Source organism: Ciconia boyciana, chromosome 34, assembly GCF_034638445.1.
Source record: "Ciconia boyciana chromosome 34, ASM3463844v1, whole genome shotgun sequence".
Lineage (NCBI taxonomy): Eukaryota > Metazoa > Chordata > Aves > Ciconiiformes > Ciconiidae > Ciconia > Ciconia boyciana.
Window position 1 is genome coordinate 66,856 of NC_132967.1, and position 25,942 is coordinate 92,797.

General features: G+C 64.8%; 1 protein-coding gene across 1 annotated transcript in view; it reads right to left on the minus strand.

The window, feature by feature from the left end:
- LOC140645479 (RNA-binding protein 10-like) overlaps positions 1 to 25,942 on the minus strand; it is a 67,176-nt gene that overhangs the window by 12,525 nt on the left and 28,709 nt on the right. Inside the window, 16 exon segments of the mRNA XM_072848908.1 lie at positions 484 to 586; positions 4,646 to 4,745; positions 5,249 to 5,333; positions 6,937 to 7,054; positions 7,056 to 7,119; positions 8,334 to 8,418; positions 9,525 to 9,671; positions 12,270 to 12,327; positions 12,329 to 12,407; positions 12,410 to 12,422; positions 15,288 to 15,379; positions 21,309 to 21,510; positions 21,897 to 21,996; positions 23,166 to 23,263; positions 23,357 to 23,517; positions 24,422 to 24,577. Coding sequence (XP_072705009.1) covers positions 484 to 586; positions 4,646 to 4,745; positions 5,249 to 5,333; positions 6,937 to 7,054; positions 7,056 to 7,119; positions 8,334 to 8,418; positions 9,525 to 9,671; positions 12,270 to 12,327; positions 12,329 to 12,407; positions 12,410 to 12,422; positions 15,288 to 15,379; positions 21,309 to 21,510; positions 21,897 to 21,996; positions 23,166 to 23,263; positions 23,357 to 23,517; positions 24,422 to 24,577 — 1,661 coding nt within the window.

Sequence of the window (25,942 nt, forward strand, 5' to 3'; positions counted from 1 at the left end):
CGTCCCCGTGTCCCCCATCCCCGTGTCCCCCATCCCCCACTGTCCCCATGTCCCCCTGTCCCCCGTCCCCCATCCCCCGCTGTCCCCCGTGTCCCCCAATGTCCCCGTCCCCCGTGTCCCCCTGTCCCCCGCTGTCCCCATGTCCCCCTGTCCCCGTGTCCCCCCGTCCCCCATCCCCGCTGTCCCCCAATGTCCCCATGTCCCCCCGTCCCTGTGTCCCCCTGTCCCCCATCCCCCTGTCCCCCATCCCCGCTGTCCCCCGTGTCCCCCAATGTCCCCATGTCCCCCCATGTCCCCTGTCCCCCCGTCCCCGTGTCCCCCCGTCCCCCCATCCCCCGTGTCCCCCATCCCCGCTGTCCCCCGTGTCCCCCATCCCCATGTCCCCCCGTCCCCATCCCCCCCGTCCCCATGTCCCCCCGTCCCCCGATGTCCCCCATGTCCCCGGCCCCCCCTGTCCCCGTCCCCCCCCGGCCCCCCCGTCACCTCCGCCCGCCGCCGGCCCAGCCCGCTCCCCTCCTTCCAGCCCATGGCCTGCAGCATGCGGCACCCCAGGGTGGCCTCGCGCGGGGGGGGCCCCTCCGCCTCCCTGCGAGCCAGGGGTCACCCACCGCACCCCAGGGTGCTGCGGACCCCAGCCCCGCAGCACCCACCCCCGGGGCCCGCCCCACGGCGCCCGCTCCTGGGCCCCAGCACCCGCTTCTGGGGTCCCCCGCCCCATGGCATCCTCTTTTGGGTCCCCAGCACCCGCTTCTGGGGTCCCAGCACCCACTTTTGGGGTCCCCCGCCCCACGGCACCCACTTTTGGGGTCCCGGCACCCACTTTTGGGGTCCCCCGCCCCACGGCACCCACTTTTGGGGCCCCAGCACCCACTTCTGGGGTCCCTACCACCCAATTTTGGGGTCCCCCGCCCCATGGCACCCACTTTTGGGGTCCCGGCACCCGCTTTTGGGGTCCCAGCACCCCCTTTTGGGGTCCCCCACCCCATGGCATCCTCTTTTGGGTCCCCAGCACCCACTTTTGGGGTCCCAGCACCCACTTTTGGGGTCCCTACCACCCAATTTTGGGGTCCCCCGCCCCACGGCACCCACTTTTGGGGTCCCGGCACCCGCTTCTGGGGTCCCAGCACCCGCTTTTGGGGTCCCCCGCCCCACGGCGCCCACTTTTGGGGCCCCAGCACCCACTTTTGGGTCCCCAGCACCCACTTTTGGGGTCCCTACCACCCAATTTTGGGGTCCCCCGCCCCATGGCACCCACTTTTGGGGTCCCAGCACCCACTTTTGGGGTCCCGGCACCCACTTTTGGGGTCCCCCGCCCCACGGCACCCACTTTTGGGGTCCCACCACCCACTTCTGGGTCCCCAGCACCCACTTTTGGGGTCCCAGCACCCACTTCTGGGGTCTCAGCACCCACTTTTGGGGTCCCCCGCCCCATGGCACCCACTTTTGGGTCCCCAGCACCCGCTCCTGGGCCCCAGCACCCGCTTCTGGGGTCCCAGCACCCACTTTTGGGGTCTCAGCACCCACTTTTGGGGTCCCCCACCCCATGGCACCCACTTTTGGGGTCCCACCACCCACTTCTGGGTCCCCAGCACCCACTTTTGGGGTCCCAGCACCCACTTCTGGGGTCCCCCACCCCATGGCACCCACTTTTGGGGTCTCAGCACCCGCTTCTGGGGTCCCCCGCCCCATGGCATCCTCTTTTGGGTCCCCAGCACCCGCTTCTGGGGCCCCCGCCCCATGGCATCCTCTTTTGGGTCCCCAGCACCCACTTTTGGGGTCCCAGCACCCGCTTCTGGGGTCCCAGCACCCACTTTTGGGGTCCCCCGCCCCATGGCACCCACTTTTGGGTCCCCAGCACCCACTTTTGGGGTCCCACCACCCGCTTCTGGGTCCCAGCACCCGCTTCTGGGTCCCCAGCAACCGCTTTTGGGGTCCCCCGCCCCACGGCACCCACTTTTGGGTCCCCAGCACCCACTTTTGGGGTCCCACCACCCACTTCTGGGTCCCAGCACCCGCTTCTGGGGTCCCCCGCCCCACGGCACCCACTTTTGGAGTCCCAGCACCCACTTTTGGGTCCCCAGCACCCACTTTTGGGGTCCCTACCACCCAATTTTGGGGTCCCCCGCCCCATGGCACCCACTTTTGGGGTCCCAGCACCCACTTTTGGGGTCCCACCACCCACTTCTGGGTCCCAGCACCCGCTTCTGGGGTCCCCCGCCCCACGGCACCCACTTTTGGGGTCCCCCACCCCATAGCACCCACTTTTGGGTCCCCAGCACCCACTTTTGGGGTCCCCTGCCCCACAGCACCCACTTCTGGGGTCCCCCGCCCCATGGCACCCACTTTTGGGGTCCCAGCACCCGCTTTTGGGGTCTCCTGCCCTATGGCACCCACTTTTGGGGTCCCTACCACCCAATTTTGGGGTCCCCCGCCCCATGGCACCCACTTTTGGGGTCCCGGCACCCACTTTTGGGGTCCCCCGCCCCATGGCACCCACTTTTGGGGTCCCGGCACCCACTTTTGGGGTCCCCCGCCCCATGGCACCCACTTTTGGGGTCCCTACCACCCACTTCTGGGCCCCAGCACCCGCTTTTGGGGTCCCCCGCCCCATGGCACCCACTTTTGGGGTCCCGGCACCCACTTTTGGGTCCCCAGCACCCGCTTCTGGGGTCCCAGCACCCACTTTTGGGGTCTCAGCACCCACTTTTGGGGTCCCCCGCCCCATGGCACCCACTTTTGGGGTCCCGGCACCCACTTTTGGGGTCCCCCGCCCCATGGCACCCACTTTTGGGTCCCCAGCACCCACTTTTGGGGTCCCACCACCCACTTCTGGGTCCCAGCACCCGCTTCTGGGGCCCCCCACCCCATGGCACCCACTTTTGGGTCCCCAGCACCCACTTTTGGGGTCCCACCACCCGCTTCTGGGGTCCCAGCACCCACTTTTGGGGTCCCCCGCCCCATGGCACCCACTTTTGGGTCCCCAGCACCCACTTTTGGGGTCCCACCACCCGCTTCTGGGTCCCAGCACCCGCTTCTGGGTCCCCAGCAACCGCTTTTGGGGTCCCCCGCCCCACGGCACCCACTTTTGGGTCCCCAGCACCCACTTTTGGGGTCCCACCACCCACTTCTGGGTCCCAGCACCCGCTTCTGGGGTCCCCCGCCCCCCGGCACCCACTTTTGGGGTCCCGGCACCCACTTTTGGGGTCCCCCACCCCATGGCATCCTCTTTTGGGTCCCCAGCACCCGCTCCTGGGCCCCAGCACCCGCTTCTGGGGTCTCAGCACCCACTTTTGGGGTCCCCCGCCCCACGGCACCCACTTTTGGGTCCCCAGCACCCACTTTTGGGGTCCCACCACCCACTTCTGGGTCCCAGCACCCGCTTCTGGGGTCCCCCGCCCCCCGGCGCCCACTTTTGGGGCCCCAGCACCCACTTTTGGGTCCCCAGCACCCACTTCTGGGGTCCCTACCACCCAATTTTGGGGTCCCCCGCCCCATGGCACCCACTTTTGGGGTCCCGGCACCCACTTTTGGGGTCCCCCGCCCCATGGCACCCACTTTTGGGGTCCCAGCACCCACTTTTGGGTCCCCAGCACCCGCTTCTGGGGTCCCAGCACCCACTTTTGGGGTCTCAGCACCCACTTTTGGGGTCCCCCGCCCCACGGCACCCACTTTTGGGGTCCCAGCACCCACTTTTGGGGTCCCACCACCCACTTCTGGGTCCCAGCACCCGCTTCTGGGGCCCCCCGCCCCATGGCACCCACTTTTGGGTCCCCAGCACCCACTTTTGGGGTCCCGGCACCCGCTTCTGGGGTCCCCCACCCCATGGCACCCACTTTTGGGTCCCCAGCACCCACTTTTGGGGTCCCTACCACCCAATTTTGGGGTCCCCCGCCCCATGGCACCCACTTTTGGGTCCCCAGCACCCGCTTTTGGGGTCTCCTGGCCTACGGCACCCACTTTTGGGTCCCCAGCACCCACTTTTGGGGTCCCACCACCCACTTCTGGGTCCCAGCACCCGCTTCTGTGGTCCCCCGCCCCACGGCACCCACTTTTGGGGTCCCAGCACCCGCTTTTGGGGTCCCCCACCCCACAGCACCCATGTTGGGGTCCCAGCACCCACTTTTGGGATCCCCCACCCCATAGCACCCACTTTTGGGTCCCTCCCACCCCGTTTTCGGTCCCCAGCACCCACTTTTCAGGTCCCCCACCCCACAGCACCCATGCTGGGGTCCCAGCACCCACTTTTGGGGTCCCCCACCCCACAGCACCCACTTTTGGGGTCCCCACCACCCACTTTTGGGGTCCCCCGCCCCACAGCACCCATTTTGGGGTCCCAGCACCCACTTTTGGTGTCTCCCACCCCATAGCACCCATGTTGGGGTCGCAGCACCCACTTTTGGGATCCCCCACCCCATAGCACCCACTTTTGGGTCCCCACCACCCACTTTTGGGTCCCCAGCACCCACTTTTGGGGTCCCCCGCCCCACAGCACCCATTTTTGGGGTCCCAGCACCCACTTCGGGATCCCCACCCCCCTACTTTTGGGGTGCCCCCCCCCCCATTTGTGCCCCCTCCCCCAGCCCCCACTCCTGGGGCCCCCCTGGGTGGGGGTGGGGTGGGGGTGGGGGGGGCGATGGGTGCTCACCCGGGGGTGGGGGGGTCCCCAAATTTGCGCCGCTTGGGCTCGGGGGGTCGGGGCCCCCCTGCTCCTCCCGGCGCTCGGCCGCCCGGTCCCGGTACTTCATCTGGGTGGGGGGCAGCACCCATGGGTGCCCTCAGCACCCCAGGGTGCCCCCCAGCACCCATGGGGCTCCTCCAGCCCCATAAGTGCCCCCCCGTGCCCTTCGGGTGCCCCCAGATCCCCCCAGTCCCAGGGGTGCCCCCAGCCCCTCCCAGAGGTCACGCAGCACCCATGGGTGCTCTCCCAGCCCCATAGCAACCCCCAGCACCCCATGGGTGACCCCTGCCCCATGGGTGTCACCCCCAGCACCCACGGGTGCCCCCCACCCGTACACGCCCCCTCCAGCACCCCATAACTGCCTCCCATGGGTGCCCCTCCCCCATAGGTGCCCCCCACCCATGGGTGCCCCTCCCGGTGCTCCCTGCCCTCCAGCACCCATGGGTGCCCCCAAGTGCCCCCCCCACCTATGGGTGCCCCGCCCAGTGCTCCCCACCCCCAACACCCACAGGTGCCCCCAAGTGCCCCCCACACCCATGGGTGCCCCCCAGTGCCCCCCGCCCCCAGCACCCATGGGTGCCCCCACCCACCTCCATGTCCCCCGGTCCAGCCCCTCCCGGGGGGGGTGGCTCCGGCGCTGCAGCTCCAGGTTTTGCTGGGGGGGAGGGGGCCCCGTTATTGGGGGGTCCCCAAAACCCCGGGGGGGTCCCCAAAACCCGGGGGTCCCCAAAACCTCCAGGGGGTCCCCAATATCGGGGGTCCCCAAAGCCCGGGGGTCCCCAATACCCCAGGGGGTCCCCAAAATTTGGGGGGCCCCACTACCCAATATCTGGGGGGTCCCCGAAACCCCGGGGGGTCCCCAAAATCCTCTGGGGGTCCCCAAAATGTGGGGAGGGGCCCTAAAATGGTGAGGGGGTCCCCAATAATTGGGGGGGGTCCCCAAAATCCCCCCGGGGGGGTCCCCAACCCCCCTTAAAGGGCCCCTGACACCTTCTAAAGTGGAGGGGTCCCCCGAAATGTGAGGGGGTCCCCGACATCCGGGGGGGGTCCCCAACATCCCGGGGGGGTCCCCAATACCCCAAGGGGGTCCCCAATATCACGAGAGGGTCCCCAATATCACGAGGGGGTCCCCAATATCACGAGGGGATCCCCCAAACCCCCTTAAAGGGCCCCTGACGCCTTCTTAAAGCGGCACCACCGACCTATGGGGGGGCCCCAGAATGGTGGGGGGTCCCCCAGAATGGCGGGGGGTCCCCCAAAATGGTGAGGGGGTCCCCAACATCCGGGGGGGACCCCAACATCACAAGGGGGTCCCCAACATGCCAGGGGGGTCCCCAATAGCACGAGGGGATCCCCCAAACCCCCTTAAAGGGCCCCTGACGCCTTCTTAAAGCGGCACCACCAACCTATGGGGGGGTCCCCAGAATGGCGGGGGGTCCCCCAGAATGGTGAGGGGGTCCCCAACATCCTGGGGGGACCCCAACATCACAAGGGGGTCCCCAACATCCGGGGGGGTCCCCAATACCCCAAGGGGGTCCCCAACGTGCCGGGGGGGGCCCCAATATCACAAGGGGATCCCCCAAACCCCCTTAAAGGGCCGTAACACCCCCTTGACCAGCATCCCCACCCCAGAGAAGGGGTCCCCCAAAATGGCGGGGGGTCCCCCAAAATGGTGAGGGGGTCCCCAACATCCGGGGGGGTCCCCAATACCCCAAGGGGGTCCCCAACATGCCGGGGGTCCCCCAATATCACGAGGGGATCCCCCAAACTCCCTTAAAGGGCCCCTAACGCCTTCTTAAAGCGGCACCACCAACCTATGAGGGGGGTCCCCAGAATGGCGGGGGGTCCCCCAAAATGGTGAGGGGGTCCCCAACATCCGGGGGGGACCCCAATACCCCAAGGGGGTCCCTAATATCACAAGAGGGTCCCCAATATCACAAGGGGATCCCCCAAACCCCCTTAAAGGGCCCCTGACGCCTTCTTAAAGCGGCACCACCAAACTATGAGGGGGGTCCCCAAAATGGTGGGGGGTCCCCCAAAATGGTGAGGGGGTCCCCAACATCCTGGGGGGACCCCAACATCACAAGGGGGTCCCCAACATGCCGGGGGGGTCCCCAATATCACAAGGGGATCCCCCAAACCCCCTTAAAGGGCCCCTAACGCCTTCTTAAAGCGGCACCACCAACCTCCTGGGGGGGTCCCCGAAACACCTCGGGGCGCGTCCCCAAAATTTTTGGGGGGGTGAGAATTTGGGGTACCTTGTGGAGGCCGGAGAGCTGCTGGTGGCGGAGCAGGGCCCCCTTACTGGGGAACTGGCGGCGGCAGAGCAGGCAGGCCAGTTTGTGCCAGTCGGTGAGGGGCTCCCGGGCGGTCGGGGCCCCGCTCCCCCTCTTCCTCGCTCTCGCTCTCCCCGCTGTAAGCGGCCACCAAACCGCAGGGGGCTCTGGGGGGGGGAGAGGGGGGTCAGGGGGCACCCGAAAAATTTTGGGGGGCCCAGGGGTCGGGGGCACCCAGGGGGAGGAGGGGGATAGAGGGTTTGGGGAGGGACAGGAGTTGGGGTGAGGGAGGGGCGGGGAGTTGGGTGAGGGGGTAAGGGAGGGCTCGAGGGGTCGGGGGGCACCCAAAAAATTTGGGGGGCACCCAAGAGGTTTAGGGAGGACCCAAGGGGTTGGGGGGCACCCAGAGAGGGGAGGGAGGGGATGGGAGGAGGGGGGACAGGAGTTGGGGTGAGGGAGGGCGGGGAGCTGGGTGAGGGGGTAAGGGAGGGCTCGGGGGGTCAGGGGGGCACCCGAAAAATTTGGGGGGCACCCAGGAAGTTTGGGGGGACCCAAGGGGTTGGGGGGCACCCAGGGGGGAGGGGAAGGGGATAAAGGGTTCGGGGAGGGACAGGAGTTGGGGTGAGGGAGGGGCAGGGAGTTGGGTGAGGGGGTAAGGGAGGGCTCAGGGGGTCAGGGGGGCACCCGAAAAATTGGGGGGGCACCCAGGAAGTTTGGGGGACCCAAGGAGTTGGGGGGCACCCAGAGGGTCAGGGGCACCCAGGGGGAGGAGCGGACAACAGAAGTTGGGGTGAGGGAGGGCGGGGAGCTGGGTGAGGGGTCAGGGAGGGCTCGGGGGGTCGGGGGGCACCCAAAAATTGGGGGGCACCCAAGAAGTTTGGGGGGACCCAAGGGGTTGGGGGGCACCCAGAGGGTCGGGGGCACCCAGGGGGACGGGAGGGGGATAAAGGGTTCGGGGAGGGACAGGAGTTGGGGTGAGGGAGGGGCAGGGAGTTGGGTGAGGGGGTAAGGGAGGGCTCGGGGGGGTCGGGGGGGCACCCGAAAAATTTGGGGGCACCCAGGAAGTTTGGGGGACCCAAGGGGTTGGGGGCACCCAGAGGGGAGGGAAGGGGATGGGAGGAGGAGGGGGACAGGAGTTGGGGTGAGGGAGGGGCAGGGAGTTGGGTGATGGGGGTAAGGGGGGCTCGGAGGGGTCGGGGGGCACCCGAAAATTTGGGGGGCACCCAGGAAGTTTGGGGGGGGACCCAAGGGGTTGGGGGCACCCAGGGGGAGGGGAGGGGATGGGAGGAGGACGACAGGAGTTGGGGTGAGGGAGGGGCGGGAGCTGGGTGAGGGGGTAAGGGAGGGCTCGGGGGGCACCCAAGAAGTTTGGGGGGCACCCATGGGCCCCGCGCTCACCAGCCGCTCCTCGCTCGCCAGCTTGGGCAGCTCCACGGGCGGGTGCTGCCGCTCGGCCAGGGCGCCCTGGGGAGGGGAGGGGCGGGGGGCACCCATGGGTGGGGAGCACCCATGGGTGCTGGGGGGGGTACGGGTGCCTGTTGCAGCCCCACGGTGCCCCACTGCTCCCTCGTGGCCAGCACCCACTGGCCCCCCGCAGCACCCGTAGCTCCCCATGGCACCCATAGCCCCCTATAGCACCCTATGGCACCCATAGCCCCCCCACGGCACCCTATGGCACCCTATAGCACCCATAGCTCCCTATGGCACCCATAGCCCCCCACAGCACCCCATTACCAGCACCCATAGCCCCCATAGCACCCCATGGCACCCATAGCCCCCCCACAGCACCCCATTACAAGCACCCATAGCACCCCATGGCACCCATAGCCCCCTATAGCACCCTACGGCACCCATAGCCCCCACGGCACCCCATTACCAGCACCCATAGCCCCCATAGCACCCCATGGCACCCATAGCCCCCCATAGCACCCTATGGCACCCACAGCCCCCACAGCACCCCATTACCAGCACCCATAGCCCCCATAGCACCCCATGGCACCCTATAGCCCCCCATAGCACCCTATGGCACCCATAGCCCCCACAGCACCCCATTACCAGCACCCATAGCCCCCATAGCACCCCATGGCACCCTATAGCCCCCATAGCACCCTACGGCACCCATAGCCCCCCATGGCACCCCATTACCAGCACCCCCAGCCCCCCACCCCCATTGCTCCCCCTTGCAGCACCCCCCGCCCCCCATACAGCACCCATCCCCCCAGCACCCATGGCACCCATAGCCCCCCATGGCACCCCATGGCACCCTATAGCACCCATAGCACCCTACGGCACCCATAGCCCCCCACGGCACCCCATTACCAGCACCCCCAGCCCCCCACCCCCCATTGCTCCCCCCTTGCAGCACCCCCGCCCCCCATACAGCACCCATCCCCCAGCACCCATGGGTGCCACCCTCTTCCCCAGGACGACGTACCTGGTGCCACCCCCCCCAAATCCCCCACCCATCCCCCATTGCTCCCCCCTTGCAGCACCCCCAGCCCCCAGCCCCCATAGCAGCACCCCCCGCCCCCCATACAGCACCCACCCCCCCCAGCACCCATGGGTGCCACCTTCTTCTCCAGGATGGCGTAGCCGGCGTCGGCGGCGGCCGCCTCGCGCCGCGCGTCCTCCCGGGGGGGTGGGGGGGGCCCGGCGCTGCGCCCGCTCTCCCGCTGCTTGTTCAGGCTGCGCGCCCACCGCTCCATGTCCTTGGCGATCTGGGCACCCATGGGTGCCGTTAGGGTGGTGGGGGTGGGGGGCGGAGACGCACCATGGGTGCTATAGAGGGTCTAGGTGGAGCCGTGGGTGCTATTACAGGGGTGGGGAACGAGGGGGCTGTTGGGGTGGGTGAGGGGCCATGGGGTTTACTGGGGGTCAGGGCACCCATGGGTGCTACTGGGGAGCCATAGGGTCTGCCGGGGACCCATGGGTGCTGTTGGGGTGGGTGTGGAGCCATGGGGTCTATTGGGGACCCATGGGTGCTATTGGGGACCCATGGGTGCTACTGGGGTGGCCGGGGACCCCTGGGATTTACTGGGGTCTAAGGGGACCCATGGGTGCTGTTGGGGACCCACAGGCTCTATTGGGGACCCATGGGTGCTTCTGGGGAGGGTAGGGACCCATAGGATCTGTTGGGGACCCATGGGTGCTGTTGGGGACCCACAGGCCCTATTGGGGACCCATGGGTGCTTCTGGGGATGGTGGGGACCCATGGGTGCTATGGGGGGCTACTGTTGGGGTGGGTGAGGACCCATAGGACCTGTTGGGGACCCATGGGTGCTACTGGGGTGGGTGAGGACCCACGGGTGCTACTGAACTCCCCGAGCACCCATGGGTGCTACTGGGGTCTAAGGGGACCCATGGGTGCTGTTGGGGTGGGTGAGGACCCATAGGATCTGTTGGGGACCCATGGGTGCTACTGGGGAGGGTGGGGACCCCTGGGATTTACTGGGGTCTATGGGCACCCATGGGTGCTGTTGGGGACTCATGGGTGCTACTGGGGTCTAAGGGCACCCATGGGTGCTGTTGGGGTGGGTGAGGATCCATAGGACCTGTTGGGGTCCCATGGGTGCTACTGGGGGGGGTGGGGACCCCTGGGATTTACTGGGGTCTATGGGCACCCATGGGTGCTGTTGGGGACTCACGGGTGCTACTGAACTCCCCGCGCACCCATGGGTGCTATTGGGGTGGGTGAGGACCTGTAGGACCTGTTGGGGACCCATGGGTGCTACTGGGGTCTAAGGGCACCCATGGGTGCTACTGGGGTGGGTGAGGACCCACGGGTGCTATTGGGGCCCCACGGGTGCTACTGAACTCCCCGAGCACCCATGGGTGCTACTGGGGTCTAAGGGGACCCATGGGTGCTGTTGGGGACCCACAGGCTCTATTGGGGACCCATGGGTGCTACTGGGGTCTAAGGGCACCCATGGGTGCTGTTGGGGTGGGTGAGGATCCATAGAACCTGTTGGGGTCCCATGGGTGCTACTGGGGGCGGGGGACCCCTGGGATTTACTGGGGTCTATGGGCACCCATGGGTGCTGTTGGGGACTCATGGGTGCTACTGGGGTCTAAGGGCACCCATGGGTGCTACTGGGGTGGGTGAGGACCCACGGGTGCTATTGGGGCCCCACGGGTGCTACTGAACTCCCCGAGCACCCATGGGTGCTACTGGGGTCTAAGGGGACCCATGGGTGCTGTTGGGGACCCACAGGCTCTATTGGGGACCCATGGGTGCTACTGGGGTCTAAGGGCACCCATGGGTGCTGTTGGGGACCCACAGGCTCTATTGGGGACCCATGGGTGCTACTGGGGTCTAAGGGCACCCATGGGTGCTGTTGGGGTGGGTGAGGACCCGTAGGACCTGTTGGGGACCCATGGGTGCTACTGGGGGGGGGTGGGGCCCCCTGGGATTTACTGGGGTCTATGGGCACCCATGGGTGCTGTTGGGGACTCATGGGTGCTACTGGGGTCTAAGGGCACCCATGGGTGCTATTGGGGTGGGTGAGGACCTGTAGGACCTGTTGGGGACCCATGGGTGCTACTGGGGGGGGTGGGGGCCCCTGGGATTTACTGGGGTCTATGGGCACCCATGGGTGCTGTTGGGGACCCACGGGTGCTACTGAACTCCCCGAGCACCCATGGGTGCTATTGGGGTGGGTGAGGACCTGTAGGACCTGTTGGGGACCCATGGGTGCTACTGGGGTCTAAGGGCACCCATGGGTGCTACTGGGGTGGGTGAGGACCCACGGGTGCTATTGGGGCCCCACGGGTGCTACTGAACTCCCTGAGCACCCATGGGTGCTACTGGGGTCTAAGGGGACCCATGGGTGCTGTTGGGGTGGGTGAGGACCCATAGGACCTGTTGGGGACCCATGGGTGCTACTGGGGGGTGGCGCACGCCTGGGATTTACTGGGGTCTATGGGCACCCATGGGTGCTGTTGGGGACCCAGAGGCTCTATTGGGGACCCATGGGTGCTACTGGGGTGGGTGAGGACCCACGGGTGCTACTGAACTCCCCGAGCACCCATGGGTGCTACTGGGGTCTAAGGGCACCCATGGGTGCTACTGGGGTCTACGTGAACCCACGGGCGCTCTTGGGCGGGGGGGGCCCCACGGGCGCTACTGCCCTCCCCGCCCACCCATGGGTGCTACCCAGCACCCGCAACTCCCCCCCCCCCCCATCCAGGAGCACCCACGGGTGCTCCCCCTCCCGCACCCCCGGGGTCCTTCCCGCAGCGATGGGGTGCCGCAAGCCCCCCCCCCCTTCCTGGGTGCCACGGGGGGGGGGGGGCCGGGAGCACCCATGGGTGCTGACCTGCTGCGCCGTCTTCGTCTTGTGCTTCTCCTTCTTGTCCTTGGGCTCCTTGGGGGGCCCGGGGGGGCCGGGGGGCTCGGCGGGGGGCCGCCAGGTAGGTGCGGCGCTCGCCGTCCCAGTACAGGTACTGCCCCGCCCCGCGTCGTAGTAGTACTGGGGGGTCGGGGTGGGGGTCAGGGTGGGGGTCGGGGTGGGGGGGGGGAGGGGGAAATGGCCCCCGCGCCCGGGAATCGCTGCTCACCCCCCCCCGCCGGCACCGGCCATGGAACGGCCCAGGGAGGCCAAGGAGGCTGCTGCGCCCCCAAAATGGCGCCCTGCGCCCCAAAATGGCGCCCTGCGCCCCGAAATTGAGCCCCTGCGCCCCAAAAATTGAACCCTGCGCCCCGAAATTGAGCCCCGCACCCCAAAATTGAGCCCCGCACCCCAAAATGGCGCCCTGCACCCCCAAAATCACCTCCTGCACCCCCAAAATTGACCCCTGCACCCCCAAAATGGCACCCTGCACCCCCAAATCAGCCCCTGCACCCCAAAAATTGACCCCTGCACCCCCAAAATGGACCCCTGCGCCCCGAAATTGAGCCCCGCACCCCAAAATTGATGCCTGCACCCCAAAATGGCGCCCTGCACCCCCAAAATCACCTCCTGCACCCCAAAATTGAGCCCCGCACCCCAAAATTGAGCCCCGCACCCCAAAATGGCGCCCTGCACCCCAAAATCACCTCCTGCACCCCCAAAATGGCGCCCTGCACCCCGATATTGAGATCTGCCCCCCAAAATTGAGCCCCGCACCCCAAAATTGAGCCCCGCACCCCAAAATTGAGCCCCTGCACCCCGAAATTGAGCCCTGCACCCCGACATCGGCCCCTGCACCCCCAAAATGGCGCCCTGCACCCTCAAAATCACCTCCTGCACCCCCAAAATTGACCCCTGCACCCCAAAATTGACGCCTGCAACCCCAAAAATGGCGCCCTGCACCCCAAAATTGAGCCCCGCACCCCGAAATTGAGCCCCGCACCCCAAAATCAGCCCCTGCACCCCCAAAATGGCGCCCTGCACCCCGAAATTGGCCCCCGCACCCCGAAATTGAGCCCTGCACCCCCAAAATTGAGCCCCGCACCCCAAAACTGACGGCTGCACCCCAAAATGGCGCCCTGCACCCCGAAATTGAGCCCTGACCCCCAAAAATTGACCCCGCACCCCAAAATTGAGCCCCGCACCCCAAATCAGCCCCTGCACCCCAAAAATTGACCCCTGCACCCCAAAATGGACCCCTGCACCCCAAAATTGCACCCCGCACCCCGAAATCAGCCCCGCACCCCGAAATTGAGCCCTGCACCCCAACATCGGCCCCTGCACCCCCAAAATCGCGCCCTGCACCCCAAAACTGAGCCCTGCACCCCAAAATTGAGCCCCGCACCCCAAAACAGCCCCTGCACCCCAAAATTGATGCCTGCAACCCCAAAAATGGCGCCCTGCACCCCGAAAATGGCGCCCTGCGCCCCAAAAATTGACCCCTGCACCCCCGAAATTGTCCCCTGCACCCCAAAATCAGCCCCCGCACCCCGAAATTGAGCCCCGCACCCCAAAACTGACGCCTGCACGACCAAAATGGCGCCCTGCACCCCAAAATCACCTCCTGCACCCCAAAATGGCGCCCCGCACCCCGAAATTGAGCCCTGCGCCCCAAAAATCAGCCCCTGCACCCCCAAATCAGCCCCCACACCCCAAAATTGAGCCCCACACCTCAAAATTGACACCTGCACCCCAAAAATTGTCCCCTGCACCCCAAAACTGACGCCTGCACCCCCAAAATGGCGCCCTGCACCCCTCAAAATCACCTCCTGCACCCCCAAAATTGAGCCCTGCACCCCAAAATCAGCCCCTGCACCCCAAAAATTGACCTCTGCACCCCAACATAGGGCCCTGCGCCCCAAAATTGACCCCTGCACCCCAAAATTGAGCCCTGCGCCCCAAAATTGACCCCTGCACCCCGACATCGGCCCCTGCACCCCCAAATCAGCCCCTGCACCCCCAAAATTGACCCCTGCACCCCAAAATCAGACCCCGCACCCCCAAATTGAGCCCCTGCACCCCAAAATTGGCCCTTGCACCCCAAAATCAGCCCCTGCACCCCAAAATCAGCCCCCGCACCCCAAAATGGTGCCCTGCACCCCAAAATCACCTCCTGCACCCCCAAAATTGAGCCCTGCACCCCAAAATCAGCCCCTGCACCCCAAAAATTGACCCCTGCACCCCCAAAATTGACCCCTGCACCCCAACATAGGGCCCTGCGCCCCAAAATGGCGCCCTGCACCCCAAAAATTGAGCCCTGCACCCCAAAAATTGACCCCTGCACCCCAAAATTGAGCCCTGTGCCCCAAAATGGACCCCTGCACCCCCAAAATGGACCCCTGCACCCCAAAATTGCACCCTGCACCCCGACATTGAGCCCTGCACCCCCAAACTCAGGCCCCTGCACCCCCGAAATTGCACCCAGCACCCCAAAACTGAGCCCCGCGCCCCAAATCCCCCTTTTTCACCCCAAAACACCTCCCCGCCTTCAACCCCCTTTTCAGCCCCCAAAACGCACTTTTTTAACCCAAAATGTCACCCGATGGGGGGGGGAGCCCCCCCAAATCCCCCTGCACCCCAAAACCCCCATTCACCCCAAAATTCCCCCGAAACCCCCTAAATCACCATTTTTCACCCCAAAACCCCTCGCAGCCTGAAAATCGGCGTTTTCAGCCCTAAAATCGCACTTTTTGGACCCAAACTTTCACTCGATGGGTGGGGGGACCCCTGCACCCCAAATCCCCCCTGCACCCCAAACCCCCCATTCACCCCCCACCCCCCCCTGAAACCCCCTAAATCACCATTTTTCACCCCAAAACCCCTCGCAGCCATAAAATCGGCGTTTTCGGCCCTAAAATCGCACTTTTGGACCCAAATTTTCACCCGATGGGTGGGGGGCCCCCTGCACCCCCAAATCCACCCCCCGCACCCCAAAACCCCCCCTACCTGGGAATGGGGGTCGTAGTAGAGGCCAGTGAGGGGGTCGTAGTAGTAGCCCGAGGTCTCGTCGTACTGGTAGGTGGAAACATCCGGCACCGCTGGGGGGGGGGAAGAGGTCTGAGGGGCCCCCAAATTCGGAGACCCCCCAAACCCCTAGGATACCCCCAAAGCCGTGAGGAGCCCCCAAAAGTCCAGGAGACCCCTTAGACCCCCCAAAGCCTTTAGACCCCCTCCCCCAAACACCAAGGACCCCCAAAACACCCCCCGGAGCCCCCAAAACTGAGGACCCCCCGACCCCCCGGAACCCCAGGACCCCCCAAAACCCCCCAGACCCCCAAAGCCCCCCAGGCCCCCATAGCCCCCCCAGCCCCCCAAGGACCCCCCAAAGCCCCCCGGACCCCCATAGCCCCCCACAAACACCTCAGGACCCCCACAGACCCCCCAAACCCCCCAGCCCCCCAGGGACCCCAAAAGCCCCCCAGCCCCTATAGACCCCCCAAAGCCCCCAGGACCCCCCAAAGCCCCCCAGACCCCCATAGACCCCCCAAACCCCCCAGCCCCCTATAGACCCCCCAAAGCCCCCAGGACCCCCCCATAGCCCCCCCAGCCCCCCAAGGACCCCCAAAGCCCCCCGGACCCCCATAGCCCCCCCAAACATCTCAGGACCCCCATAGACGCCCCAAAGCCCCCCAGCCCCCTATAGATCCCCCTATAGACCCCCAAAGCCTCACAGCCCCCCAAGACCCCCCCAGCCCCCAAGGACCCCCCAAAGCCCCCCGGACCCCCATAGCCCCCCAAACACCTCAGGACCCCTATAGACCCCCCAAACCCCCCGCCCCTATAGACCCCCCCAACCCCCCCCCACTCACGGTACTGGCCATAGGGCTCGGAACGGGGGGGGGCGGCCGGGGGCCCGAGGGGCCGGGTTGGGGGCTCGGCCTTGAGGGGCCCCGCATAGGTCTGGGGGGCACCCCAAAATGAGCACCCCCCTAAACCCCCTCCCCAATTTTAGGGTGCCCCCCATTTTAGGGCCCCCAACCTTCGGGCTGCCCCCCTCTAAATTTTAGGGTTCTCCCACCCCTTTCTCCCCCCCCCCATTTTGGGCAACACCCCCAAATTTGGGTGCCCCCCCCCATTTTTGGGGTCCCCCTCTTTGCCCCCCCATTTTTGGGGACCCCAACTTTTCCCCTGCATTTTGGGGTCCCCCCTATTTTTGGGGTCCCCCCTTTTTGCCCCCCATTTTGGGGGACCCCCAATTCCCCCCTTTTTGGGGTCCCCCTCCCCCTTTTTGGGGTCCTCTTCCCCCTCCCCCTATTTTTGGGGTCCCCCTTTTGCCCCCCATTTTTGGGGACCCCCAATCCCCCATTTTTGGGGTTCCCCCCTTTTGGGGTCCCCCTCCCCCTTTTTGGGGTCCCCTTCCCCCCTCCCCCCTTTTTCGGGGTCCCCCTTTTGCCCCCCCCTTTTTTGGGGTCCCTCCCCCTTTTTGCCCCCCATTTTTGGGGTCCTCTTCCCCCCTTTTTTGGGGTCCCTCCCCCTTTTTGCCCCCCATTTTGGGGACCCCCAATTCCCCCCATTTTTGGGGTCCCCCTTTTGCCCCCCATTTTTGGGGTCCCCTCCCCCTTTTGGGGTCCTCTTCCCCCCCTTTTTGGGGTCCCCTCCCCCTTTTGCCCCCCATTTTGGGGTCCCCCAATCCCCCCCAGTTTTGGGGTCCCCCCATTTCAGGGTCCCCCCCCCTTTGGGGGTACCCACCTGGGCGGGGGCTCCCGGGGGTCGCGGCGGGGCTGTCGGCAGCGGGGGAGGGGTAGGGGCAGCCCCGGGGGGCGCGGGGGAAGGGGCCCCCCCGCCGAGGGGTCCAGCCCCGGCACCGCCGGCTCCTCCGCGCCTGGGGGCACGGCCTCTATAGGGGACCCCGGACGCCCGGGGCCCTTCTATAGGGGGTGTCGGACACCTGGGGCCCTTCTATAGGGGGTGTCGGATGTCTGGGGTTCTTCTATAGGGGATCGCGGATGTCTGGGGCCCTTCTATAGAGGGTGTTGGACACCTGTGGCCCTTCTATAGGGGTGTCGGATACGTGGGGCCCTTCTATAGGGGTGTCGGATGTCTGGGGTTCTTCTATAGGGGGTGTCGGATACGTGGGGCCCTTCTATAGGGGATCCCGGATGTCTGGGGCCTTTCTATAGGGGGTGTCGGACGCCCAGGGCCCTTCTATAGGGGTGTCGGATGCCTGGGGCCCTTCTATAGGGGTGTTGGACACCTGGGGCCCTTCTATAGGGGATCGCGGATGTCTGGGGCCTTTCTATAGGGGGTGTCAGATATGTGGGGCCCTTCTATAGGGGATCCCAGATGTCTGGGGTTCTTCTATAGGGGGTGTCGGATACGTGGGGCCCTTCTATAGGGGGTGTCGGATGTCTGGGGTTCTTCTATAGGGAGTGTCGGATATGTGGGGCCCTTCTATAGGGGATCGCGGATGTCTGGGGCCCTTCTATAGAGGGTGTTGGACACCTGTGGCCCTTCTATAGGGGGTGTCGGATACGTGGGGCCCTTCTATAGGGGGTGTCGGATGTCTGGGGTTCTTCTATAGGGGGTGTCGGATACGTGGGGCCCTTCTATAGGGGATCCCAGATGTCTGGGGTTCTTCTATAGGGGGTGTCGGATACGTGGGGCCCTTCTATAGGGGGTGTCGGATGTCTGGGGTTCTTCTATAGGGAGTGTCGGATATGTGGGGCCCTTCTATAGGGGATCGCGGATGTCTGGGGCCCTTCTATAGAGGGTGTTGGACACCTGTGGCCCTTCTATAGGGGGTGTCGGATACGTGGGGCCCTTCTATAGGGGGTGTCGGATGTCTGGGGTTCTTCTATAGGGGGTGTCGGATACGTGGGGCCCTTCTATAGGGGATCCCGGATGTCTGGGGCCTTTCTATAGGGGGTGTCGGACGCCCAGGGCCCTTCTATAGGGGGTGTCGGATGCCTGGGGCCCTTCTATAGGGGTGTTGGACACCTGGGGCCCTTCTATAGGGGATCGCGGATGTCTGGGGCCTTTCTATAGGGGGTGTCAGATATGTGGGGCCCTTCTATAGGGGATCCCAGATGTCTGGGGTTCTTCTATAGGGGGTGTCGGATACGTGGGGCCCTTCTATAGGGGATGTTGGACACCTGGGGCCCTTCTATAGGGGATCCCAGATGTCTGGGGTTCTTCTATAGGGGGTGTCGGATACGTGGGGCCCTTCTATAGGGGATGTTGGACACCTGGGGCCCTTCTATAGGGGATCCCAGATGTCTGGGGTTCTTCTATAGGGGGTGTCGGATACGTGCGGCCCTTCTATAGGGGGTGTCGGATACGTGGGGCCCTTCTATAGGGGGTGTCGGATGTCTGGGGTTCTTCTATAGGGAGTGTCGGATATGTGGGGCCCTTCTATAGGGGATCGCGGATGTCTGGGGCCCTTCTATAGAGGGTGTTGGACACCTGTGGCCCTTCTATAGGGGGTGTCGGATACGTGGGGCCCTTCTATAGGGGGTGTCGGATGTCTGGGGTTCTTCTATAGGGGTGTCGGATACGTGGGGCCCTTCTATAGGGGATCCCGGATGTCTGGGGCCTTTCTATAGGGGGTGTCGGACGCCCAGGGCCCTTCTATAGGGGGTGTCGGATGCCTGGGGCCCTTCTATAGGGGGTGTTGGACACCTGGGGCCCTTCTATAGGGGATCGCGGATGTCTGGGGCCTTTCTATAGGGGGTGTCAGATATGTGGGGCCCTTCTATAGGGGATCCCAGATGTCTGGGGTTCTTCTATAGGGGGTGTCGGATACGTGGGGCCCTTCTATAGGGGATGTTGGACACCTGGGGCCCTTCTATAGGGGATCCCAGATGTCTGGGGTTCTTCTATAGGGGGTGTCGGATACGTGGGGCCCTTCTATAGGGGATGTTGGACACCTGGGGCCCTTCTATAGGGGATCCCAGATGTCTGGGGTTCTTCTATAGGGGGTGTCGGATACGTGCGGCCCTTCTATAGGGGTGTCGGATACATGGGGCCCTTCTATAGGGGATCCCGGATGTCTGGGGCCCTTCTATAGGGGGTGTCGGATATGTGGGGCCCTTCTATAGGGGATCCCAGATGTCTGGGGTTCTTCTATAGGGGGTGTCGGATACGTGGGGCCCTTCTATAGGGGTGTCGGATGTCTGGGGTTCTTCTATAGGGAGTGTCGGATATGTGGGGCCCTTCTATAGGGGATCGCGGATGTCTGGGGCCCTTCTATAGAGGGTGTTGGACACCTGTGGCCCTTCTATAGGGGGTGTCGGATACGTGGGGCCCTTCTATAGGGGTGTCGGATGTCTGGGGTTCTTCTATAGGGGTGTCGGATACGTGGGGCCCTTCTATAGGGGATCCCGGATGTCTGGGGCCTTTCTATAGGGGGTGTCGGACGCCCAGGGCCCTTCTATAGGGGGTGTCGGATGCCTGGGGCCCTTCTATAGGGGTGTTGGACACCTGGGGCCCTTCTATAGGGGGTGTCGGATACGTGGGGCCCTTCTATAGGGGATCGCGGATGTCTGGGGCCCTTCTATAGGGGGTGTCGGATGCCCAGGGCCCTTCTATAGGGGTGTTGGACACCTGGGGCCCTTCTATAGGGGATCCCGGATGTCTGGGGCCTTTCTATAGGGGGTGTCAGATATGTGGGGCCCTTCTATAGGGGATCCCAGATGTCTGGGGTTCTTCTATAGGGGGTGTCGGATACGTGGGGCCCTTCTATAGGGGATGTTGGACACCTGGGGCCCTTCTATAGGGGATCCCAGATGTCTGGGGTTCTTCTATAGGGGGTGTCGGATACGTGCGGCCCTTCTATAGGGGGTGTCGGATACGTGGGGCCCTTCTATAGGGGATCCCGGATGTCTGGGGCCCTTCTATAGGGGGTGTCGGATATGTGGGGCCCTTCTATAGGGGATCCCAGATGTCTGGGGTTCTTCTATAGGGGGTGTCGGATACGTGGGGCCCTTCTATAGGGGGTGTCGGATGCCCACGGCCCTTCTATAGGGGATCCCGGACACCCAGGGCCCTTCTATAGGGGATCCCAGATGTCTGGGGTTCTTCTATAGGGGGTGTCAGATGCCCGGGTCCCTTCTATAGGGGATCCCAGATGCCCAGGACCCTTCTATAGGGGGTGTCAGACACCTGGGGCCCTTCTATAGGGGGTGTCAGATGCCTGGGTCCCTTCTATAGGGGATCTCAGACGCCCAGGGCCCTTCTATAGGGGATCTCAGACACCTGGGGACCTTCCATAGGGGATCGTGGACACCCAGGGCCCTTCTACAGGGGGTGTCGGACACCTGGGGCCCTTCTATAGGGGATCCCGGATGACTGGGGCCCTTCTATAGGGGGTGGCGGATGCCCAGGGCCCTTCTATAGGGGATCGTGGATGTCTGGGGCCCTTCTATATGGGGTGGCGGATGCCCAGGGCCCTTCTATAGGGGATCGCGGATGTCTGAGGTCATTCCATAGGGGGTGTGGGATACCTGGGTCCCTTCTATAGGAGCCTCTGGACACCTGGGTCCCTTTTGGGTGGTGTCCCAAATGTCTGGGTCCTTTCTATAGGGTGCCCCAGCTACCCAAATGGTTTCTATAGGTGCCCGCGGACACCTAGGTCCATTCTATAGAGTCTCGCACACACATGGGTCTTTTGTATAGGCTCTCCCAGATGCCTGGGTCCCTTCTATAGGGAGCCCTGGACACCTGGGTCCATTCTATAGGAACTCGTAGCCACCTGGGTGCCTTCTATAGGGTCTCTCAGATGCCTGGGTCCCTTTTATAGGGGGTCCTAGATGCCTGGCTCCTTTCTATAGGCTGTCCTAGATGTCTGGGTCCCTTCTATATGGGGTCCTGGACACCTGGGTCCCTTCTGTAGGGAGTCCTAAATGCCTGCGTCCTTTCTATAGGGTGTCCTGGACGTCTGGGTCCGTTCTATAGGTGCCCACGGACGCCCGGGTCCCTTCTATAGGAGCCCCCGGACGCCTGGGTCCCTTGGGGGGGCGGGGCACTCACCTGGGGCGGGGCCATCAGCCTTGGCAGGGGCGGAGCCAGACAGGGCGGGACCAGGGGGCGGGGCTGCGGTGCCCTTGAGGTAGGCGGAGCCGTAGAGGGCGGGGGCGGGGCCGGCAAAGGTCTCCTCCGATTGGTAGAAGCTGCTGAAGTCGCTGGGAGGCTCCTCCCCCCCCGCCCACGTGGTCTCCCCCCCCGGGGCGGCCTGCGGGAAGGGGCGGAGCCACGTCAGGACACGCCCCTTCTCTGGAGAGCCCCGCCCACCCCACCCAGACACGCCCCCGCGGCCGCAAACCCCGCCCTCACAAAACCATGCATCAAGCCCCGCCCCCACCAAGAGGCCCCGCCCCCATTCACTAAGCCCTGCCCACCCCTGGGGACACACCCCTCCCTTAAAGCCCCGCCCATATTACCAAGCCCCGCCCCCAGGACTAAGCCCCACCCCCCGCCCCACCCCACCCCTGAAGCCCCTTCCCAGCCCTCATTAGCCCCGCCCCTCTCAGGCCCCTCCCACCCAAGCCCCACCCACACGTCCCAAGCCCAGAAGCCCCGCCCCCACCCCAAGCCCCGCCCCCCGGCGGCCCCACCCACCTGGGGGAGCGCCCATTGGGCAGCGGCGATGGCGGTGGAGGCGACGGAGGCGGCGCTGGCGCGGGGCGGGCCCTCCCCTGGCCCCGCCCCCTGCACCTCCCTGAGGGGTGGGGTCGGAGGCGGGGCCTCGTCTCAGGGGCGGGGCCTCACCACGGGGGCGGGGCCAAGGCGCCGGCAGGTTGGGTGGGGGCTTAGGGGGTGGGGCATTGGCTCAGTGGGCCGGGCTTATGTGCAGTGGGCGGGGCCTGATGCCTGGGTAGGGGCAGGTGGGTGGGGCTTAAGGGTGGTGGGCGGGGCATGTGTAAGCGCTGTGGGGGTGGGGCTTGGAGGCCCAGGCCTCAGCAGAGGGAGCCAAGGGCGTGGCTTCATGTCAGTGGGCGGGGCCTAGAGGTGGTTTACACCTTGTGGGCGGGGCTTGTGACCGGGGGTGGGGCTTAAGGGACCCAGAGGCAGGGTTTAGTCTTCATGGGTGGGGCTTGGGGCTTGTGGGTGGGGCCTGAAAGTACCCCTAAAGGGGGTGGGACATCGGGGAAGGGGCGGGGCCTAGGGTTTGTGGGTGTGGCATGTGGTTTCTGGGAGGGGCTTAGGGGCGGGGCTCGGGCCCGGGGGCGGGGCTTGCTGTCACCCCTAGGGGGTTCCATGCACTGAGGCTGGCAGGGGGTGGGACCACAGGACAGGGGCGGGCCCTAGGCCTTGTGGGTGTGGCATGGTAGGTGTGGGTGGGGCTTAGGTATGGGGCGGGGCCAGGGGCGGGGTTTGAAGTCACTTCTGGGGGTTCCATGCACTGAGACTGGGGGGGTGGGACCATGGCCCAGGGGCGGACCCTAGGGTTTGTGGGCGTGGCATGTGGTTTGTAGGCGGGGCTTGAGGGCATCCCTGGGGGTTGCATGCACTGAGGCTCGGGGGGTGGGACCATGGCCCAGGGGCGGACCCTAGGGTTTGTGGGTGGGGCTTATGATTGGGGCAGGGCCGGGGCGGGGCTTGAGGGCACCCCTGGGGGTTCCATGCACTGAGGCTCGGGGGGTGGGACCATGGCCCAGGGGCGGACCCTAGGGTTTGTGGGCGTGGCATGTGGTTTGTAGGCGGGGCTTAGGATCGGGGCGGGGCCGGGGGCGGGGCTTGAGGGCACCCCTGGGGGGTTCCACGCACTGAGGCTGGCCGGGGCTGGAACCACGCGCTAAGGGGAGGGGCCTATAGCTTGGAGGCGTGGCCTATGGCCGGGGGGGCGTGGCCTATGGCGGGGGGCGGGGCCGGGGGGCGGGGCCTCACCGCTTGGAGCCCTTGGCGAACTCCACGTTGATGCTCTTGCCGTCGATGTGGAGGGGGGGGTGCAGGGCCTGCAGCATCTGCAGCAGCTGGGAGGCCTCCTGCAGGGGGGGGGCGGACACACGGACGGGGGCGTCGGCGCGGGGGACGGACGGACGGCCACGCCCAGGCACCCAAACACCCGGGAGACCCACCACGATGGTGGCGAGCTGGACGAAGGCGAAGCCGCGGTTGAGCTGGGTCTGCCGGTCCTTGATGACGCGGACGTTGGCGGCCGAGAGGGTGGCGAAGGGGGCGAGGGCGGCCAAGATGGACTCCAGGCTGCTCTGGGGGTGCAGGTTCCGCAGGATAATGGCTGGGGGGGCGGGGGCGGGGGTGAAGCCGGGGATGGGGGCACCCCCAGACCCCCATCACCCCCCTACATTTCTCTATAGGTGCCTTCACGTTCCTTATATTCCCCCTCCCGCCATAAGCCCCCAGTACCCCCCCAAATCCCCCCCGAGTCTCCCACAAACCCCTCAGGCCCCCCAAGCCCCCCAAATCTCCCTAAACCACCCCAAAACCTTGCAAGACCCCCCCTAACCCCCCCCAGACCCCTAAACCCCTCCAGGACCCCCAAGACCCCCTTAAGCCTCCCAGCAGCCCCCTAACCCCCCAGACCCCCTAAACCCCTCCAGGACCCCCCAAGACCCCCCTTAGCTCCCCAGGACCCCCATAACCCCCCAGCACCCCCCAAGACCCCCTTAAGCCCCCCAAGACCCCCTAACCCCCCAGACCCCCTAAACCCCTCCAGGACCCCCAAGACCCCCCTTAGCTCCCCCAAGACCCCCATAACCCCCCAGCACCCCCCAAGACCCCCTTAAGCCCCCCAAAACCCCCTAACCCCCCCAGACCCCTCTAAACCCCCCAGCACCCCCAGACCCCCTAAACCCCCCAGGAACCCCCAAGACCCCCTTAGCTCCCCCAGGACCCCCATAACCCCCCAGCACCCCCAAGACCCCCTTAAGCCCCCCAAGACCCCTAAACCCCCCCAGACCCCCTAAACCCCTCCAGGACCCCCCAAGACCCCCTTAACTCCCCCAGGACCCCCATAACCCCCCAGCACCCCCCAAGACCCCCTTAAGCCCCCCAAGACCCCCCTAACCCCCCCAGACCCCCTAAACCCCTCCAGGACCCCCCAAGACCCCCCTTAACTCCCCCAGGACCCCCATAACCCCCCCAGGACCCCCAAAATCCCCCCAGCCCCCCCCCCAACTCACTGTCATTGGCGTTATCGGCTCCGGGCTCGGTCCCACCTTGGCTCCCCCCGGGGGTCCCCCCAAGGGGGGGGCCGTAGGGTTGGGGGGGGGGGAGCAGCCCCCCCCCCCCCGGCACCAGCTCCGGGCGTGGCCCCCCAGGACCCCGCTGCTCCGCTTCTGCACCCCAAAATACAGATACCCCCACGGTCAGCAGCCGAACCCCAAAACTGGGTGGTTGAGCCCCAAAATCGAGCGGTTGAGCCCCAAAATCGAGCGGTTGAACCTCAAATTGGGTGGTTGAACCCCAAAATGTGGTGAGAGAACCCCAACATTGGGGATTAAACCCCGAATTTGATCACTGAACCCCAAATTTGAGAGCTTGAACCCCAACATCGGGTGGTTGAACCCCAAAATTTCCTGGATGAACCCCAAAATCGGGTGATTGAACACAAAATTGCGTGGTGGAACCCCAAAATCGGGTGGCTCAACCCAAAAACTTGGTGATTGAACCCCAAGATTGGGGATTAAACCCCAAATTTGATCATTGAACCCCAAATTTGAGTGGTTGAACCCCAACATTGGGTGGCTGGACCCCAACATTTGGTGATTGAACACAAAATCGGGTGGTTGAACCCCAAAATCCGGTGAGTGAACCCCAACATTGGTGATTAAACCCCAAATTTGATCATTGAACCCCAAAATCGGGTGATTGAACACAAAATTGGGTGGTGGAACCCCAAAATCGGGTGGCTCAACCCAAAAACTTGGTGATTGAACCCCAAGATTGGGGATTAAACCCCAAATTTGATCATTGAACCCCAAATTTGAGTGGCTGACCCCCAAAATTGGGTGATTGGACACAAAATTGGGTGGTGGAACCCCAAAATCGGGTGGCTCAACCCAAAAACCTGGTGACTGAACCCCAAGATTGGGGATTAAACCCCAAATTTGATCATTGAACCCCAAATTTGAGTGGTTGAACCCCACGTTTGGTGGTTGAATCCCAAAATGTCCTGGCTGAACCCCAACATTGGGTGGTTGACCCCCAAAATCGGGTGGTTGAACCCCAAAATCGGGTGACTCAACCCAAAAACTTGGTGATTGAACCCCAAGATTGGGGATTAAACCCCGAATTTGATCATTGAACCCCAAATTTGAGTGGTTGACCCCCAAAATCGGGTGATTGAACACAAAATTGTGTGGTGGAACCCCAAAATCAGGTGGCTCAACCCAAAAACCTGGTGATTGAACCCCAACATTGGTCATTAAACCCCGAATTTGATCATTGAACCCCAAATTTGAGTGGTTGAACCCCAAAATCGGGTGATTGGACACAAAATTGCGTGGTGGAACCCCAAAATCGGGTGGCTCAACCCAAAAACTTGGTGATTGAACCCCAAGATTGGGGATTAAACCCCAAATTTGATCATTGAACCCCAAATTTGAGTGGTTGAACCCCAAAATCGGGCGGCTCAACCCAAAAACCTGGTGATTGAACCCCAAGATTGGGGATTAAACCCCAAATTTGATCATTGAACCCCA